This window comes from Hippopotamus amphibius, chromosome 2, assembly GCF_030028045.1.
Source record: "Hippopotamus amphibius kiboko isolate mHipAmp2 chromosome 2, mHipAmp2.hap2, whole genome shotgun sequence".
Classification (NCBI taxonomy): domain Eukaryota; kingdom Metazoa; phylum Chordata; class Mammalia; order Artiodactyla; family Hippopotamidae; genus Hippopotamus; species Hippopotamus amphibius.
Genome location: NC_080187.1, coordinates 36,434,883 through 36,453,501, shown reverse-complemented (window position 1 = coordinate 36,453,501; position 18,619 = coordinate 36,434,883). Strand labels below are relative to the sequence as shown.

Below are 18,619 nucleotides of genomic sequence, written 5' to 3'. Positions count from 1 at the left end.
GACAATGCCCAGCCAAGGTGCCTGCCTTCTTTTGTGAGCTTCCCAGATGGCTCAGGTCCACGGGGGGATAAAGCACCTCCTCAAGCCCCAGGAGCCAGGCAAGTTAGCAATCTTCAGTTACCACTGACCCCAAACAACCTACAACTATGCCACAGAAGCACAATGATATCCACGTCTCTGCAGCCTCTCTGGACTGTTATCCACATATAAACACCATTTTATTATTTTATTTTATTTTTCATTGAAGTACAGTTGCTGTACTATATAAGTTGCAGGTGTACGATACAGGGATTCACAATTTTTAAATATCCATTTATAGATATTATAAAATATTGGCTATATTCCCTGTGTTATACAATATATCCTTGTAGCTTATTTTAAACCTGATAGTTTGTACCTCTTATTCCCCACCTCTATCTTGCCCCTCCCTGCTTCCCTCTCCCTGCTGGTAACCACTAGCTTGTTCTCTATATCTGAGTCTGCTTCTTTTTTGTTATAATCACTAGTTTGTTGCATTTTTTAGATTCTGCATATATGTGATAGTATATAGCATTTGTCTTTCTCTCTCTGACTTATTTCACTTAGCTTAACACCCTCCAAGTACATCCATGCTGCTGCAAATGCAAAATTTCATTCTTTTTATAGCTGAGTAGTATTCCATTGTGTATATATACCACATTTTTTAAAGCTCTTTATTGGAATAAATTGCTTTACACTCTTGTACCAGCTTTTGAAGTACACCAAAGTGAATCAGCTGTATTTATACATATATCCTCATATCCCCTCCCTCCCGTGACTCCCTCCCACCCTCTCTGTCCTGGCCCTCTAAAGCATCACCGATCATTGAGTTGATCTCCCTTTGTTATACAGCAACTTCCCACTAGCTATCTATTTTACAGTTGGCAGTGTATCTATGTCTATGCTACTCACTCACTTTGTCCCAGCTTCCCCTTTGCTCCCCCCACCCCCCAGCCCAGTGTCCTCAAGTCCATTCTCTACATCTGCATCTTCATTCTTGCCCTGTCACTGGGTTCATCACTACCATTTTTTTTTAAGATTCCGTATATATGAGTTAGCATACAGTATTTGTTTTTCACTTTCTGGCTTACTTCGTTCTGTATGACAGTCTCTAGGTCTAACCACCTCATTACATAAAGCTCCATTTCATTCCTTTTTATGGCTGAGTAATGTTCCATTGTATATACGTGCCATATCTTCTTTATCAAATCATCTGTTGATGGGCATTTAGGTTGCTTCCATGTCCTGGCTATTGTAAAGAGTGCTGCAATGAACATTATGGTACATGTGTCTTTTTGGATTATGGTGTTCTCTGGGTATATGCCCAGTAGTGGGATTACTGGATCATATGGTAGTTCTATTTGTAGTTTTTTAAGGAACCTCCAAACTGTTTTCCATAGCGGCTGTACCAACTTACATTCCCACCAACAGTGCAGGTGAGTTCTCTTTTCTCCAAACCCTCTCCAACATTTACTGTTTCTAGATTTTGTGATGATGGCCATTCTGACTGGTGTGAGGTGATACCTCATTGTGGCTTTGACTTGCATCTCTCTAATGATTAGTGATGCTGAGCATCTTTTCATGTGTTCGTTGGCCATCTGCATGTCTTCTTTGGAGAAATGTCTATTTAGGTCTTCCCCCCATTTGTGGATTGGGTTATTTGCTTTTTTGGTATTAAGCTGCATGAGCTGCTTGTATATTTTGGAGATTAATCCTTTGTCCGTTGCTTCGTTGGCAAGTATTTTCTCCCGTTCTGAGGGTTGTCTTCTTGTCTTATGGTTTCTTTCGCTGTGCAAAAGCTTTTAAGTTTCATGAGGTCCCATTTGTTTATTCTTGATTTTATTTCCATGATTCTAGGAGGTGGGTCAAAAAGGGTGTTGCTTTGATGTATGTCACAGACTGTTCTGCCTATGTCTTCCTCTAGGAATTTTATAGTGTCTGGCCTTACATTTAGGTCTTTAATCTATTTTGAGTTTATTTTTGTGCATGGTGTTAGGAAGTGTTTTAATGTCATTCTTTTACATGTAGGTGTCCAATTTTCCCAGCACCACTTATTGAAGAGGCTGTCTTTTTTCCATTGTATATTCTTGCCTCCTTTGTCAAAGATACAATGCCCGTATGTGTGTGGGTTTACCTCTGGGTTCTTTATTCTGTTCCACTGATCTACCTTTCTATTTTTGTGTCAATACCATACTCTCTTGATCACTGTAGCCTTGTAGTAAAGTTTGAAGTCAGGGAGCCTAATTCCACCACCTTTCCTTTTCAAGATTGCTTTGGCTATTGGGGGTCTTTTGTGTTTCCATACAAATCGTAAGATTTCCCGTTCTAGTTCTGTGAAAAATGCCATTGGTGATTTCATAGGGATTGCGTTGAATCTGTAAATTGCTTTGGGTAGGATAGTCATTTTCACAATGTTGATTCTTCCAATCCAAGAACATGGTATGTCTCTCCATCTGTTTGTATCGGCTTTGATTACTTTCATCAGTGTCTTAAAGTTTTCTGCATACAGGTCTTTTGCCTCCTTAGACAGGTTTATTCCTAGATATTTTATTCTTTTGGTTGCAATGATAAATGGGAGAGTTTCCTTAATTTCTCTTTCTGCTCTCCATTGTTAGTGTATAGGAATGCAAGAGATTTCTGTGCATTAATTTTGTATCCTGCTACTTTACTAAATTCATGGATTAGTGCTAGCAGTTTTCTGGTAGAATCTTTAGGGTTTTCTATGTATAATATCATAATCTGAAAAGAGTGACAATTTCACTTCTTCTTTTCCAATTTGGATTCCTTTTATTTCATTTTCTTCTCTGATTGCTGTGGCTAAAACTTCCAAAACTATGCTGAATAATAATGGTGAGAGTGGGCACCCTTGTCTTGTTCCTGTTCTTAGAGGGAATGCTTTCAGTTTTTCCCCATTGAGAACGATGTTGGCTTTTGGTTTGTCATATATGGCTTTTATTACGTTGAGGTAATTTCCTTCTATGCCCATTTTCTGGAGAGTTTTTATCATAAATGGATGTTGAACTTTGTCAAAAGCTTTTTCTGCGTCTATTGAGATGATCATATGGTTTTTATCCTTCAATTTGTTTATATGGTGTATCACATTGATTGATTTGCATATATTGAAGAATCCTTGCATTCCAGGGATAAACCCCGCTTGATCATGGTGTATGATCTTTTTACTGTCCTGTTGGATTCTGTTAGCTAGTATTTTGCTGAGGATTTTTGCATCTATATTCATCAGTGATATTGGTCTGTAATTTTCTTTTTTTTGTGTATATATACATCTTCTTTATGCATTCCTCTGTTGATGGACACTTAGGCTGCTTCCATATCTTGGCTATTGTGAATGATGCTACTATGAACATTGGGGTGCATGTATCTTTTTGAATTAGTGTTTTTGTTTTCAGATATATACCCAGGAATGGAACTGCTGGGTCATATGGTAGTTCTATTTTTAATTTTTTGAGAAATCTCCATACTATTTTCCACACTGGCTGCCCCAATTTACATTCCCACCAAGAGTGTACAAGGTTTCCCTTTTTCCCACATCCTCGACAACACTTGTTATTAGTATAAACACTATTTTAAACAAATGTCACCATGGTATATGATCTCAGGTAAAGTCTTGGTAGTGTCAAGAATTCCTAGGAGGCTGTACATCCAAACAGCATAATACAAGTTCTTCTCAAGTGCACACAGAACATTCTCCAGGATATATCACATTTTGAGTCACAAATCAAGCCTTGGTAAATCTAAGAAAATTGAAATTGTATCAAGCATCTTTTCTGACCACAACACTATGAGATTAGAAATCAATTACAGGAAAAAAACTGTAAAAATCACAAACACATGGAGGCTAAACAATACGCTACTAAATAACCAACAGATCACTGAAGAAATCAAACAGGAAATCATAAAATACCTAGAGACAAATGACAATGAAAACAGAATGATCCAAAACCTATGGGATGCAGCAAAAGCAGTTCTAAGAGGGAAGTTTATAGCAATACAATACTAACTCAAGAAACAAGAAAAATCCCAAATAAACAATCTAAACTTACACCTAAAGAAACTAGAGACAAGCAAATAAAACCCAAAGTTAGTAGAAGGAGAGAAATCATAAAGATCAGAGCAGAAATAAATGAAACAGAAACAAAGAAAACAATAGCAAAAATCAATAAAATTAAGAGCTGGTTCTTTGAGAAGATAAATAAAATTGATAAACCTCTAGCAAGACTCATCAAGAAAAAGAGGGTGAGGACTCAAATCAATAAAATTAGAAATGAAACAGAAGTTACAATGGACACCACAGAAATAAAAAGCACCATAAGAAAAGAGAAAAAGAAAATAAATAAATAAATAAATAAATAAATAAATAAATAAAAAAGCACCATAAGAGACTACTACAAGCAACTATATGCCAATAATATGGACAACCTGGATGAAATGGACAGATTCTTAGAAAGGTATAATATTCCAAGACTGAATCAGGAAGACATAGAAAATGTGAACTGACCAATCACAAGTAATGATATTGAAACTGTGATTAAAAATCTTCCAACAAACAAAAGTCCAGGACCAGATGGCTTCACAGGTGAATTTTATCAAACATTCAGAGAAGAGCTAACACCCATCCTTCTCAAACTCTTCCAAAATATAACAGGAGGAAGGAACACTCCCAAACTCTTTCTATAAGGCCACCATCACCCGGATACCAAAACCAGACAAAGATACGACAAAAAAGAAAATTATAGACCAATATTACTGATGAATTTAGATGCAAAAATCCTCAACAAAATACTAGCTAACAGAATCCAACAACACATTGAAAGGATCATACACCATGATCAAGTGGGGGTTTAACCCTGGAATTCAAGAATTCTTCAATATATGCAAATCAGTCAATGTGATACACCATATTAACAAATTGAAGGATAAAACCCACATGATCATCTCAATAGATGCAGGACAAGCTTTTGACAAAATTCAACACCCATTTATGATAAAAACTCTCCGGAAGGTGGGCATAGAGGGAATCTACCTCAACATAATAAAGGCCATATATAACAATCCCACAGCAAACATCATTCTCAATGGTGAAAAACTGAAAGCATTCCCTCTAAGATTAGGAACAAGACAATGATGTCCACTCTCTCCACTACTATTCAGTATAGTTTTGGAAGTCCTTGCCACAGCAATCAGAGAAGAAAAAGAAATAAAAGGAATCCAAATTGGAAAAGAAGAAGTAAAACTGTCACTGTTTGCAGATGACATGATACTATACATAGAAAATCCTAAAGAGGCCACCAGAAAACTACTTGAGCTAATCAACGAATTTAGTAAAGTAGCAGGATATAAAATTAATGCACAGAAATCTCTTGCATTCCTATACACAACAGAAGAGCAGAAAGAGAAATTAAGGAAACTCCCATTTACCACTGCAACAAAAAGAATAAAATACCTAGGAATATACCTGCCTAAGGAGGTTGCAGGATACAAAATTAACACACAGAAATCTCTCTATACACTAACAATGAAAGATCATAAAGACAAATTAAGGAAACAATCCCATTCACCATTGCAACAAAAAGAATAAATACCTAGGAATTAACCTAACCAAGGAAGTAAAAGACCTGTACTCAGAAAACTATAAGACACTAATGAAAGAAATCAAAGATGACACAAACAGCTGGAAAGATATACCATTTTCTTGGATTGGAAGAATCAACATTGTGAAAATGACTATACTACCCAAAGCAATCTACATATTCAGTGCAATCCTGATCAAATTACCAATGGCATTTTTTACAGAACTAGAACAAAAAATCCTAAAATTTGTATGGAGACACAAAAGACCCCGAATAGCCAAAGCAATCTTGAAGGAAAAAAATGGAGCTGGAGGAATCAGACTCCCTGACTTCAGACTATACTACAAAGCTACAGTAATCAAGACAATATGGTACTGGCACAAAAACAGAAATACAGATCAATGGAAGAGGATAGAAAGCCCAGAGATAAACTATGGTCAACTAATCTATGATAAAGGAGGCAAGGATATACAATGGAGAAAAGGCAGCCTCTTCAATAAGTGGTGCTGGGAAAACTGGACAGCCACAATGTAAAAGAATGAAATTAGAACACTCCCTAACACTATACACAAAAGTAAACTCAAAATGGATAAAAAACCTAAATGTAAGGCCAGACACTACAAAACTCCTAGAGGAAAACATAGGAAGAACACTCTTCGACATAAATCACAGCAAGATCTTTTTTGATCCACCCCCTAGAGTAATGGAAATAAAAACAAAAATAAATAAGTGGGACCTAATGAAACTTCAAAGCTTCTGCACAGCAAAGGAAAGTATAAGCAAGATGAAAAGACAACCCTCAGAATGGGAGAAAATATTTGCAAAGGAATCAACAGACAAAGGAGTAATCTCCAAAATATATAAACAGTTCATCCAGCTCAATATCAAAATAACAAACAACCCAATAAAAAAATGGGCAGAAGACCTAAATAGGCACTTCTCCAAAGAAGACATACGGATGGCCAAGAGGCACATGAAAAGCTGCTCAACATCACTAATTATTAGAGAAATGCAAATCAAAACGACAATGAGGTATCACCTCACACCGGTTACAACGGGCATCATCAGAAAATCTACAAACAGTAAATGCTGGAGAGGGTGTAGAGAAAAGGGAACGCTATTACACTGTTGGTGGGAATGTAAGTTGATACAGCCACTATGGAGAACAGTATGGAGGTTCCTTGAAAAACTAAAAACAGAGTTACCATATGACCCAGCAATCCCACTACTGAGCATATACCCAGAGAAGACCATAATTCAAAAAGACACATGCACTCCAATGTTCATTGCAGCACTATTTACAATAGCCAGGACATGGAAGCAACCTAAATGTCTATCAACAGATGAATGGATAAAGATGTGGTACATATAAACAACAGAATATTACTCAGCTGTAACATGGAACAAAATTGGGACATTTGTAGAGACATGGATGGACCTAGAGACTGTCATACAGGGTGAAGTGAGTCAGAAAGAGAAAAACAAATATCGTATATTAACACATATATGCGGAATATAGAAAAATGGTACAAATCAACAGGTTTGCAAGGAAGAAATAGAGACACAGATGTAGAGAACAAACATATGGACACCAAGTGGGGAAAGCTGGGGGGGTGTTGGGGGGGGGATGAATTGGGAGATTGGGATTGCCATATATACATTACTAATGAGAAAAAAAATATCAAATTGTACACTTTAAATATATGCAGTTTATTATATGTCAATTGTATGTCAATAAAATTCTTAAAGAAAAAAAAAACTCCTAAGATGCTGTGTTAAGCTTGTTTGAGAGTGATCTGAGTCCCTGAATCAGACTCTGCCTGTAACGAGCCTGTAAAAAGCCTACCATCTTCTGTTTGTATCCAGCGGCTACTCTTTACCTTATTTTCTATTGTCAGTCACCTATCCACTGAATGAAAACATAGAATAATGACATGCGTTATAAGAAGAAAACCAGATTTTAAAAAGGGGGTTTCAAGAACATCAGACAACACATATGCGAAATCCCAAGGGCTGAACTGGCCACAAATGGAAGATCTAGGAAAGCATGTTCCTGCCCCCAGAACACACGGCCCTACTGCCATGGAAAGGCCTCATGAATGAGTTCCTTAGAACCAGACACCTGAGCATCTTAAACGATGTGCATTTCTCTCCAGTTTCTCTACCTTGGTTTTCTGCCTGTGAATACAGAGCCAGTCACATCCAGATACTAGCAGATCTGGGTTATTCCTGGAGGATACACATTTGCTGTTTGTTATTTTTATTAACAGGAATGCTGTGATCTCCTTCCATACTGGAGGGGCACCCGCCCCCTCTTGGGAGGTGCCCTTCTGTTTCCTAGCATGCAGTGGAAGGATTTATATCCAAATATTCACCTGGCTCTTCAGAGCCTAACACAGGGCCTAGCTCCTCACAGAACCTCACTGATTAGGAGTTGGCTGATAAGTCTTCCCGTCTCCTAGGGCAGGGTCCAAATGGTTTACTTTCTTGAGGGGGAAGCCAAATGCCAACCGCATCTACACTATGCATTTGGAGTTGAACACGTGAAATTATCGTTAAAAACACCTTTATGTTTTTACTCAGACAGATCTGAAGTGTCTGCTTTGATGTGATTACAGTTTAATCAGCTGATGGCTACTCTGGGCTTCAGGCTCAGATGCAGTCCTGGGCTAAGGCATGCTCATCCGTATGTCTGCGGGCTGCCACACAGCAGCAAACGCAGGAGCGGTGCGCGTTTCACACAGATCTCACTTACCTCCAGGAAGCATCCATGGCCACTTGGAGAAATATGTATGTGTGTATACGTAGGGTGGGCAGAACAAAGATGAAAGAGGTATCAGAAAACATTAGGAAAAGGGGACAGATCGTTGTTCCAAGAACCAAGGGTGGGATATTAACTACAGATGAGCCAGTCTGAGTCCTGTGCTTCCTTGCAGCCAAGGCAGAAAAAAAAAAAAAGAAACACCATAGGTTATATAACTCTCACCAGGGGGGAAAATATGCTGTGGTTTGCCTTATCTAGGCCACCTCAAGGATCTCAAAATTCATTCTGTACCCTCCCACAGATTCCTAGCTGCCATCGCAAAGAAACATAAAGGAGAAAAGCACAAGCTATTCTCTCAAAGCAACTGTTTTAAAAACCCAAGACACTGATCTGGTTGTAACATTCCTTGCTCAAAACCCTTCAACAGTTCCCCAGCACCCACATGGTCTAGGTGTACGGCTGCTGTAACAAATTACCACAAATTTAGTGGCTTAGAACAACACAAATTCACTATCTACCAGTTTAGGAGGTCAGAAGTCCCAAATGGGTCTGGTGGCGCTAAATCAAGGTGCCAGCAGACCTGTAGTCCCTCTGGAGGCTCTAGGGAAGGATCCACTTCTTGTCTTTTCCAGCTTCTAGAGGGCCTCACCACTCTGACCGCTGCTTCTGTTGACACATTTCCTTCTCTCTGACTCTGACTTTCCTCTTCTAAGGACTCTTGTGATGACACTGGGCCCACCTGCATAACCCAGGATGCTCTTCCCAGCTCAACGTCCTGAACTTAATCATATCTGCAAAGTCTCTTCTGCCTTGTAAGACAGCATATGCACAGGTTCCAAGCATCAGGAAATGACTAGCTCTGGAGGGCCATTATGCTACCTGCCACACCTGGTATTTGAGGTCCTCTGTGTTCCAGCATCAACCCCACTTTGTAGGCTGATCATTTACTCAATCCCTCTGGGCATCGCACGCCCAGACATACCACATTTTTTACACCATTTTTCTAGGACACACTCCGAATGTCACGGCCCTTGGCCCAGAATGCCTTTTCTGTGGCCATAAAATCCAACTCATCCTTTAAGTAGAGCTCAAATATCAGCGCCCCACAAACTCTGCCCTGACTTGCTCAGCTGAAATCGTGGCTGGGCTCCTTCTGCACTTGCATGAAGACCTATAAAAGCATTGGCTTTGGTGAGTCTTCCCTCGTGGCTGCTGTTCCCAGAATGAGACTGTTCACTCCGTGGAGCAGAGACTGTGCGTACACACTTCTTATATTGCTGTCCCCTTACGTCGAGTAAACACTTAAATGTGTGTTAAATGAGTAACACACATACATGCAAACCCATACTCTTATCTTAATGCAATAATGGAAAAGATGGAAAAAGACCTCCATCATCACTAATTGTTTTTAGTAAGCTGCCTATAACAGTGAAAAAAATAGGTGCCTAACAGTAATAGGACTGGTTCAAAAATGAGGGAATATCAAAACAATGGAATGTTCTGAAAGTGTCCAAAGTGATACATGTATAGGCTCTGCACCAGCGTGGAAAAGGACACGTGGGATAATGCAGGGAAAACTCTCAGAAGACGTCTGCTGCACATTAATGCCAGGTATTTTTGTAAAGCACAGATACGACTATGTGACTCTTCTGCTCAAAACCTTTAACGCTTCCCCATTATCTAGACAGAATATACTCCACATTCCTCACTGGACCACGTAAGGCCTTCCTCATCTGGCCCAAGGCTTTCTGCCACGTCGCATGGCAGAGATGGACTGCCATGGGGATATAAACGCTCAGGCTGCAGTGCCACAGGACCCAAGATTATCTGAGACAGTCCCAATTTAAGATGTTTTATACCAAGGTCACAACCTGCGTCAGACTTATTCTCAAGCCCCAGTGGACTATGTGCTGCCCCGAATCTGCTGTGCTCTGCTGCCTTTGCTCACGCTGCTTCCTTCACTAGCAGTGTCTACTACCTAGCTCCAGGAGAGTCCAAGCTCTTCCTGTATTTCGAAGTCTTACTCCAAGGCTACCTCCCAAATGAGGCCTCCCCCAGGCCCCTAGTCAGAATGATTCCCCTGCTCTCTTGGTGCCACTTTGACAGCATTTATCACAGTCTGTGCCATGTGACAGGTGGGAAGGCAAATCCACAGCCCCTCCCACCTACAGCTTACACCACTGATGGATCATGGATGGCATGCTTTCATGCTGAGGTCAGATGTAGCATCCGGATCTTAATACAGCATCCCAGGCAGCCACCATCAACTGACTGGAGTTGTCAGGTGAGTTGAAATCTCTATGCCATTCCTATCTTAGCGTTATTTCTGGGCACACATGTCTTCCAGACTAGAGGAAGCTCCTAGGGAGCAGAGTCTGCCCTTTTCACCTTTGTTATTATTATTAAAAGTGCTCAGTAATGTCTGCTAAATAGAATGGCCCCACAAAGTTAACTGTGAGGAAACACAGACACAAAAGCACAGAACACAGATACAATAACACAAAAGGTTGTGTCTCTGAGGTAGGATAGGGGTGAAGTCTGTCTCTGCTTTGCTTGCATCTGCACAGTTGTTTTAGTAAACAAAAATGGTTTTAAATGAAGCAAAGACAGGGAGCAGGGAAACAGATCAGAGAGGAAAGAAGGGCCCATGGGTGAGTAGGATGATCTGCGTACAGCAACACATACCTCACAATTGGATTTCCATGGTACAGGATGTAAATGCCAGCCTCCTTGTTTGAAAAGATTTGATTGTTCCGGATGATGCCCTTCCCATTGCCAAGGACAACAATGCCAGAGCGAAGGCCATGGTGGATCTGGTTACACTGCAAGTGAACATGAGACACCACAGAAGGCAGATCAGACATGCCAGAGAGATGCAGAGTGCTCAGTGCTGCCCCACAGCAGGGCCAGGATGAACCAGCAGAGAAAAACACGTCGCGGGAGGATCCCGAGCACAAAACAAAGTGAATGGACCAGTGCGGTCCTGCCCTTCCCGCACAGGTGTTCATGTGGACACCCGTGAGGGAGACTCCCAAGAGAGGAGTCTTTCCCACCCAGACTCTTGGGATGTAGTCATGCTGGCTACACTTACTGCGAAGGGATCTTGCCCTTCACCTGCAATGCACACTACTGAAAATTTCTAAGCCTCCAGAGTCCCCCAAACACATAATCATTGGCTAGGCCACGTCACCCCAGGGCGCCCACCTCTCAGGAAGGGGGCAGCACCCCAGCACATGGGAACCTTGGCTAAGCGCAGTCTCGAGGGGCCACCCAGCAAAGAGGGGAGTCATTGGCTTCTAGTCCTCCTTTCTCATTCGGGGGAGGTGGGCTGTGGAAGGTGCAGCGCCAGGGAGCTTAGGTGTCCCACGAGGCAGGAGGTCCACCAGAAGGTGTACAAGCTACAAGGGCCCTTGGAGATTTTCATACTATATCTCTCTGTGCAAATGGGGAAACAGGCCAGGGTCATATAGCATGTTTGTGGCAGAGCTGGATCTGAAACCCAGTTTTTCTGTTTCCCAGTCAGTTAGCTGATGAAAATTTTAGCTTATTATAAGTTATAATAAAATTGTTTCACTGTAATTGCTAATTTACAGCCTACATACAATCCTATATTTGAACCAGGAAGCTAGCTGTTTCTCTTCCAAAATGATTTTATGGAAACAAAGTTCCAGTTTGCTTTAAAGTGTTTCATGATGCAAGCTCTCCTACTCTTATTCACTTTCCAGATTTCTCCCTGAAGGATTTGGCAGATTCATCAGGGTAACCAGTGCCTACAGAAGTGCCCCACAGGACTGAAAAGCATGGGGATTCTATATATGTGCGTTAGCATACGGTGTTTGTTTTTCTCTTTCTGGCTTACTTCACTCTGTATGCCAGACTCTAGCTCCATCCACCTCACCACAAATAACTCAATTTCGTTCCTTTTTATGGCTGAGTAATATTCCATTGTATATATATGCCACATCTTCTTTATCCATTCATCTGTTGATGGACTTTTTTTTTTTTTTGATGGACTTTTAGGTTGCATATATATGGAATCTAAAAAAATGGTACTGATGAACCCAGTGTCAGGGCAAGAATAAAGACACAGATGTAGAGAACGGACTTGAGGATACGGGGTGGTAGGGGTAGGAAGGGGAAGCTGGGAGGAAGTGAGAGAGTAGCATTGACATATATACACTACCAAATGTAAAATAGATAGCTAGGGACTTCCCTGATGGTGCAGTGGTTAAGAATCTGCCTGCCAATGCAGGGGACACAGGTTCGATCCCTGGTCTGGAAAGATCCCACATGCCGCAGAGCAGCTGAGCCCATGCGCTGAAACTACTGAGCCTGCGCTTTATAACCCTCGAGCCACAACTACTGAAGCCCGTGAGCCTAGAGCCTATGCTCCGCAACAAGAGAAGTTACTGCAATGAGAAGCCCATGCACCACAACAAAGAGTAGCCCCGCTCGCCACAGCTAGAGAAAGCCTGCACGCAGCAACAAAGACCCGATGCAGCCAAAAATAAAAAATAAATTAAATAAAAAAATAAAATAAAATAAAATAAAATAAAATAAAATAAGATAGCTAGTGGGAAGCTGCTGCGTAATACAGGGAGATCAACTCGATGATTAGTGATGACCTAGAGGGGTGGGATAGGGAGGGTGGGAGGGAGGCTCAAGAGGGAGGGAATATATATATAAATACAGCTGATTTACTTTGTTGTACAGCAGAAACTGGCACAACATTGTAAAGCAATTATACTCCAATAAAGATCTGAAAAAAATAAAAGATAAAAAAAAAAGAAAAGTACAGGGAGAGAGGTGTAAGCAATGGTATTTCCATCCCACACTGTTTCACAAAGCCAGGTAATTCTCCCTTCCCCCTCCACCTGCTAAACTGGCCTGTCGCCCCCTGTCCCAAGGAAGGCAAACTCCTCTCATCTCTCTGGCAACAGTGGCAATAATTTCCTAAGCCAAGGCCATGCATCAAACATCAGCTGCATGGCAGTAAGAGTGAGAGGAAGGGGCTGGCAGAGGCCACTGGCTAGGCGTGTCTCTTTAAATATAGTTAGGAACTTGCCTTTCTCTGCATTTGCAAGGGCAGCCTAGATATACTGGGTCCACCCTGAGTAAGACTGCCTGGATTCAAATCCCAGCTCTAGCACCAGATGTGTAATTTTTGGCAAGATCCTTAGTGTCTTTGAGCCTCAGTGTCTTCACCTATGAAATGGGGATAATAATACTTCTATCTCACAAGGTTCTGTAAGAGTTAAACCATAATTAAATAAATATATACCAAGTGCTTAGAACAGTATCTAGCATATAATAAGCTCTATGTGTAGGGTGGATACTATTTTTCCAAGCCCAATAAAAAGTCCATCATGTTTCCCAACTCCTAGGAAATCTCTCAGAGAAGGCTGGCACGAAACTATGGGGCAGGTTTCTCACGTCACTGGTCTCATATTCTAGGATTTTAAGTGGCTTTCACACTGGCTAAGATCAAACTCACTATGGTCTCACGATATATGTGAAACAAGTAATCTTCAGAACTAAATATCCTACATGTCCTTTTAAAAGTAAAGAATGAATTAACTTGGTGTTTTGTTTTATTTTTGATCCAAGTGTCTTTCAGGGCAGACATCAGGTCTTTATTCTTACCAAACTCAAAGCCTACAAGAGCACATCAGGGCTGAGGGAGCAAGGCCCTGTGAGTTTCCCTGTCTATCCGGTCCTCTTCCTTGCTGGTGGAGACTGCAGGGACGTGACTTATCCAAAGTTACCCTCCATACATGGAGGAAGAGACCCAGAGTCACAAGGACACACAGAGAGAAGGCCAGGAACTACTTGTAAACAGGAAACAACAGAAATTCACGATGCCAGCATTTGCTTACACATCCTCAGAAAAGGTTTCTGAGAATCAACAGCCACTCTGACAGGGGCACACGCAGATGGAGGAAGTACCAGAATGAGAGGGTTGGCCTTTTTCCGGATGTCTACACCGGCCTCCGCGTTGTGGTAGATGTTGTTGCCGGCGATCAGGCCTCCGCCCTCGAAGCGAAGGAAGATGCCTGACGCTCTGCAGTGGTGAATGCGGTTCCTGAGCATGACAATCTAGGCACAAAGAGAGAGCTGTTCATCTTCCTGCCACAAAGGTGTTTTCAAACCCGCTCAGGGAATACCTGAGTCCCTTCCGTCCTGTCTGGTCTGTGCAGCTCTACCTGATGCCAGACCAGTCACTCTGCCACATGCTCGTGAGGACTGCGTCATCTCCGTGTCCTTCCTGGCTCTGCCCTGCAGGCTCTGAACCAACCTCACACCGGTTCTTCACTAAAACATGGATGGAAGCTTGGTCCAGAGCTCCACATTCACAACCTCTGAGCAGGAAAAATAACTGGATGATGGCATGGAAAGGACACTTGGAGAAGGTGGGATTTAGTAGTCTACAAACTCTACATGCAATGCGGTTACATGAAGATTTCCCCAGGGGTCCAAGGGCACAGCTACGTTGAATGGAATCAAGTGCCAGGTCCACCACTTCCACACGCGCCTTTGCTAAACTTCACCTGCTGGAGGAAGCCCCTGAGGGTAAAGTACCGCACAGGCTGTCCTCTCCCACCTTCCCTTTTGCTTTTCACCTCTAAGACAGATAACCGTTCTTGCCCACTGTGCATCTCTCTTGATGTATTATCTTGGGGTGGAAAAACCAATGGAATTGCAAGCTAAGAGACAATTAGAAGTGTTGGTGTAAGATAAGGAAGCCTCTTTAAAACAAGGTACCAGAACTCAGTACACTGCTTATTAAGGTCATGTACTGCCACTTACATTTTCTTTTTAATAATTCTAAAAATCTAGACTACATATTGTTTTAAATGATTGTGTATTAACAATAAAATATACTATGTTAAGCTAAATCGTGTACTAACAGTAAACAATATATTACATTAGGGTAAAACTTGGGAGGGGCAAAGTATAACGGAGTACAATTTCAAGGAGAAGATTTCTGCTTAGGATGGAGAAAGTTGGAAAGAGCATTGCTTCCACACTTACAACAAGAAGATACAAAAACATAACCTTTCTTGACTCCATTAGCGAGTCAAGCTGGCAGGACAACCAACTAGCCTGGGATCTAAGAGAAAGAAGCATCTCAAAGGACACGAGACGTGAGTACTTGTTTGTCTGGAAAGACACAGGTGCCATACCAGCCAGTAAGAAGAGTTCAGCTAACTGTTTTCATGAATTGTTAAAGGCCAAGTGTGAACTGGTGAGAGCACAGAAGCCCGGGGACCAGTTGCATCTATTCACTTCTCCATGGACCTCGCCAGGTGATCAAGGAGAAAGACTGAGGGTGGGACAAGTGACCAGAGATAGCCTCCCTCCCGGTGGGCGCTTGAGGGGAAATAGCCACTGTGGGGAAAGCACTAAGCCCCTCCTGGATTTTTTCCCCTAACTTTCCCAGAGAACAAGCCTTAAGCAGCTTGGGGAAGGGCGGCAAACCCCGGTGGCTCTCAAGGGAGGGACCAGAAAAAACGATAAACGCTTTACCCCCCAGGCAGGTGGGAGGAAAATGTCTTGGGCCTCAATCATTAGAGCCCCCTATTGCTGGGGGGAGGCAGGACCACTGAAAAGGGCCTACTGCCAAGGTCCTAAAACCACGGACACTGCACCTTCCTAAGACTAAGGATGAACGGGGACATGAGAGACTCCCTACCACTCACTGTGCCACTGGGCTGGCCAGCCAGAGCCACACACAGCAGGGGCCTGCTGCTGGGAGGGACAAGGGCACGGAGCAGCAGGTGCAAAGGGAAGACTTAAAATAGAGAAAAGCCCGCTGGCACACCAGCCAAAGTAACGCTAGAGGAATCGGGAGCCTGTAGTTCACGGAAGGTAACTGTAACACTTCCACATGAACTAAAAATTGCCAGATACCCAAAGAAGCAAGAGAATAAATCACCGTCAGTGATATTTTTCTTTGTTCCTTCTGCCAGCCTCTTAGGGATGTTCTGGAGGGCAGAGGCAGGGCGACCACCCTCTGACCACTGGATCAAGGCCTTGCTCCTGGGTACAGGGACCAGCTCAGTAAGCCCGGCCCTCCCGCCCACAGCTCCCCGCTTGTATGAATGCCATTTGATTTATGCGTTCCTGAAGCTAGGTACTCATGAGACACGATGGGTTGTTTTAGTCAAACACCGGCCAAAATCAGCTTTTCAGGTTCCTTTCTGGAGACTCACTAGGAATAGTTGGCTGCACAATTCCTGCCACAAGTCCCCTGGAGGCAATAGTTCCAGAAGGCTACAATCAAAGCTATTTAACTTTCTGTCTCTCCTTCTCCATGACTCCAACTACCACCTGCTCACAAGTCTGCACGTCAGGGCACATCTCTCTCCAACGCTCCAGCCCCACATAACCAGACGGCACCTCTGCCAGATGTCACCAGTGCTGCAAACTCAACATGCCCACAACTGCACTCAGCGTCTTTCCCTCCACATCCTAACCTTCCCGGCTTCTCAGCTCCCGCCTTTGCCTCAGCCACTCGCGCCAGAAATCTAGGCCATGTAACCTCAACCATTCCCTCCCAAGGCGCTCCTGGCCACCTCTCTGGGCTGCCCTGTTCCTCCTCTCCATCTCACTGATCTTGTCTCCAGTCTTGCTCCCCTCCACTCCATTCCACACAAAGCTGACAGAAGGAGCTTTCCAAACGCAGATCTGGCCACAAAAGTCTCTGCTTAAAATCCTTCCGTGAGTTCCCACTGCCCTCAAGACAATGCCCACTTTTCTGACAAGACACCTGCCCCTGGGCTGACCGACTCCTGCTGACCAGCCCTCACCTCCTGCTCTGGCTGTTGAGGTTCCTTGCGACTCCCTGAGTGTCCTGTGTCCTCTCTACGTCTGGGTCCTCCCGCATGCCTCCTTTGCCTCACAGCTGCACCCTGCCAACTCCTAGTCTTCCTGGACAGCTTGGCCAGGCACCATTCCTCCAGGAAAGCTTTTTTTTAAAAGTCTTAAAAAAATTCATGGAGTACTTACCATGCACCAGACACACTGCTAAGCACTGTATATGTGTGTGTGTGTGTGTGTGTGTGTGTGTGTGTGTGTGTGTGTAATATGCACACATATGACCTCAGTTAATCCTCACCACACCTGGGAGTAGGTAGCATGATTAGTCCAAAGAGCATGTAGCTAATAAGGAGCAGAAGCAGAATTTGACTCAGAAGCCACACTCTTAATAACTACGCAAGCAGGAAAGCCCTCCTTGAGGGCTCGCCCCAGATCCTTTCATCGTGGTCCCCGAGAGCAAAGCTGTTACTCACCCCCTTTATTTGGCCATTATCTTTCATTCTCTGTTCATAGCATAGCCTTATAGTGTGTTTTCAGGGTAGCACCACCTGAAATCCTCTTTGGAAACAGGGAAAATACAATTAAGATGCAATTGCTATTACCCATCCTGGAAGCCTTCAGAGACCTGCAAGACCCGCACGTGACATCTATACCATGCCCTTCGGTCTTCTAAGTGCTTTTGCCAGTATCATGGCACTGGATCCTCACAAACCCCCCGTCAAAGAGCTGGGTGGTGTTTCTGTTTCACAGAAGAGGAAGGTAACATTCACAGTGAATGAGAGGAGAGGGGAGACTCCAACCTACAAACTACGTCACGCTTCCTTCTAAAAGGCCATGCCTTTCCTTTTAGAAGCCTCTCCCATCCTGAGCTGTTACTGTCCCGCGGTGCCTGAGGGGCTTGAGGGTACAGGGTACTGAGGGCATGCAGGGCAGGATGAACCGCTCTTAGCATGGAGTCCATACATCTCAACGGGGCTTTGTAGGCCCCGGACAAGGTGGTTTCTGCTTACCTCCCCGATCATTTTCCAACAGTGCCCACCACACTGCTGATTTCGGCCTCATATCCAGGCCCCAGCACACGATGCCTGCTGTCTGAACCCTCACTCTGCACCCCCTTTTCACCAAACGCACCCCATTTTCCTCGACTCTCCTCTCCTCACCCTACTCAGTTTAGACATCTCCCCTCTGGGAAGCCTTCTCAACCACCCACAGAATTTCGGTCACAGGCAGCGATCACATCTCCCTAAATTTTCTTGCATCCAGGCTAAAGAGCCCTTGTTCCTTCTACTAGGAGTTGAGTGGCATGTCTGAGAAGCAGCATCACATAGTGAACGGGGGTGGAAGAGCTGGGCTCCAGTCCCTGTTCTGTTTGGCCTCTAACTTGCTGTGTGATCCTAAGTGCATCACCTTCCTCTCTAGGCCTGTTTTT

At 43.2% G+C, this 18,619-nt stretch overlaps 1 protein-coding gene across 6 annotated transcripts in view; it reads right to left on the bottom strand.

The window, feature by feature from the left end:
- The window catches only part of FBXO10 (F-box protein 10), a 97,112-nt gene that overhangs the window by 31,622 nt on the left and 46,871 nt on the right, over window positions 1-18,619 (bottom strand). For all 6 annotated transcript variants that reach the window (XR_009051159.1, XR_009051160.1, XR_009051161.1 and 3 more), the window contains 2 exons: window positions 14,317-14,466; window positions 11,056-11,192 (listed from right to left, as the gene is read on the bottom strand). Coding sequence is in view for 2 of the 6 variants with exons in the window: in XM_057720034.1 (XP_057576017.1) it covers window positions 11,056-11,192; window positions 14,317-14,466 (287 nt within the window). In the remaining 4 variants the exon portion in view is untranslated. The remainder of the gene's footprint in view (window positions 1-11,055; window positions 11,193-14,316; window positions 14,467-18,619) is intronic.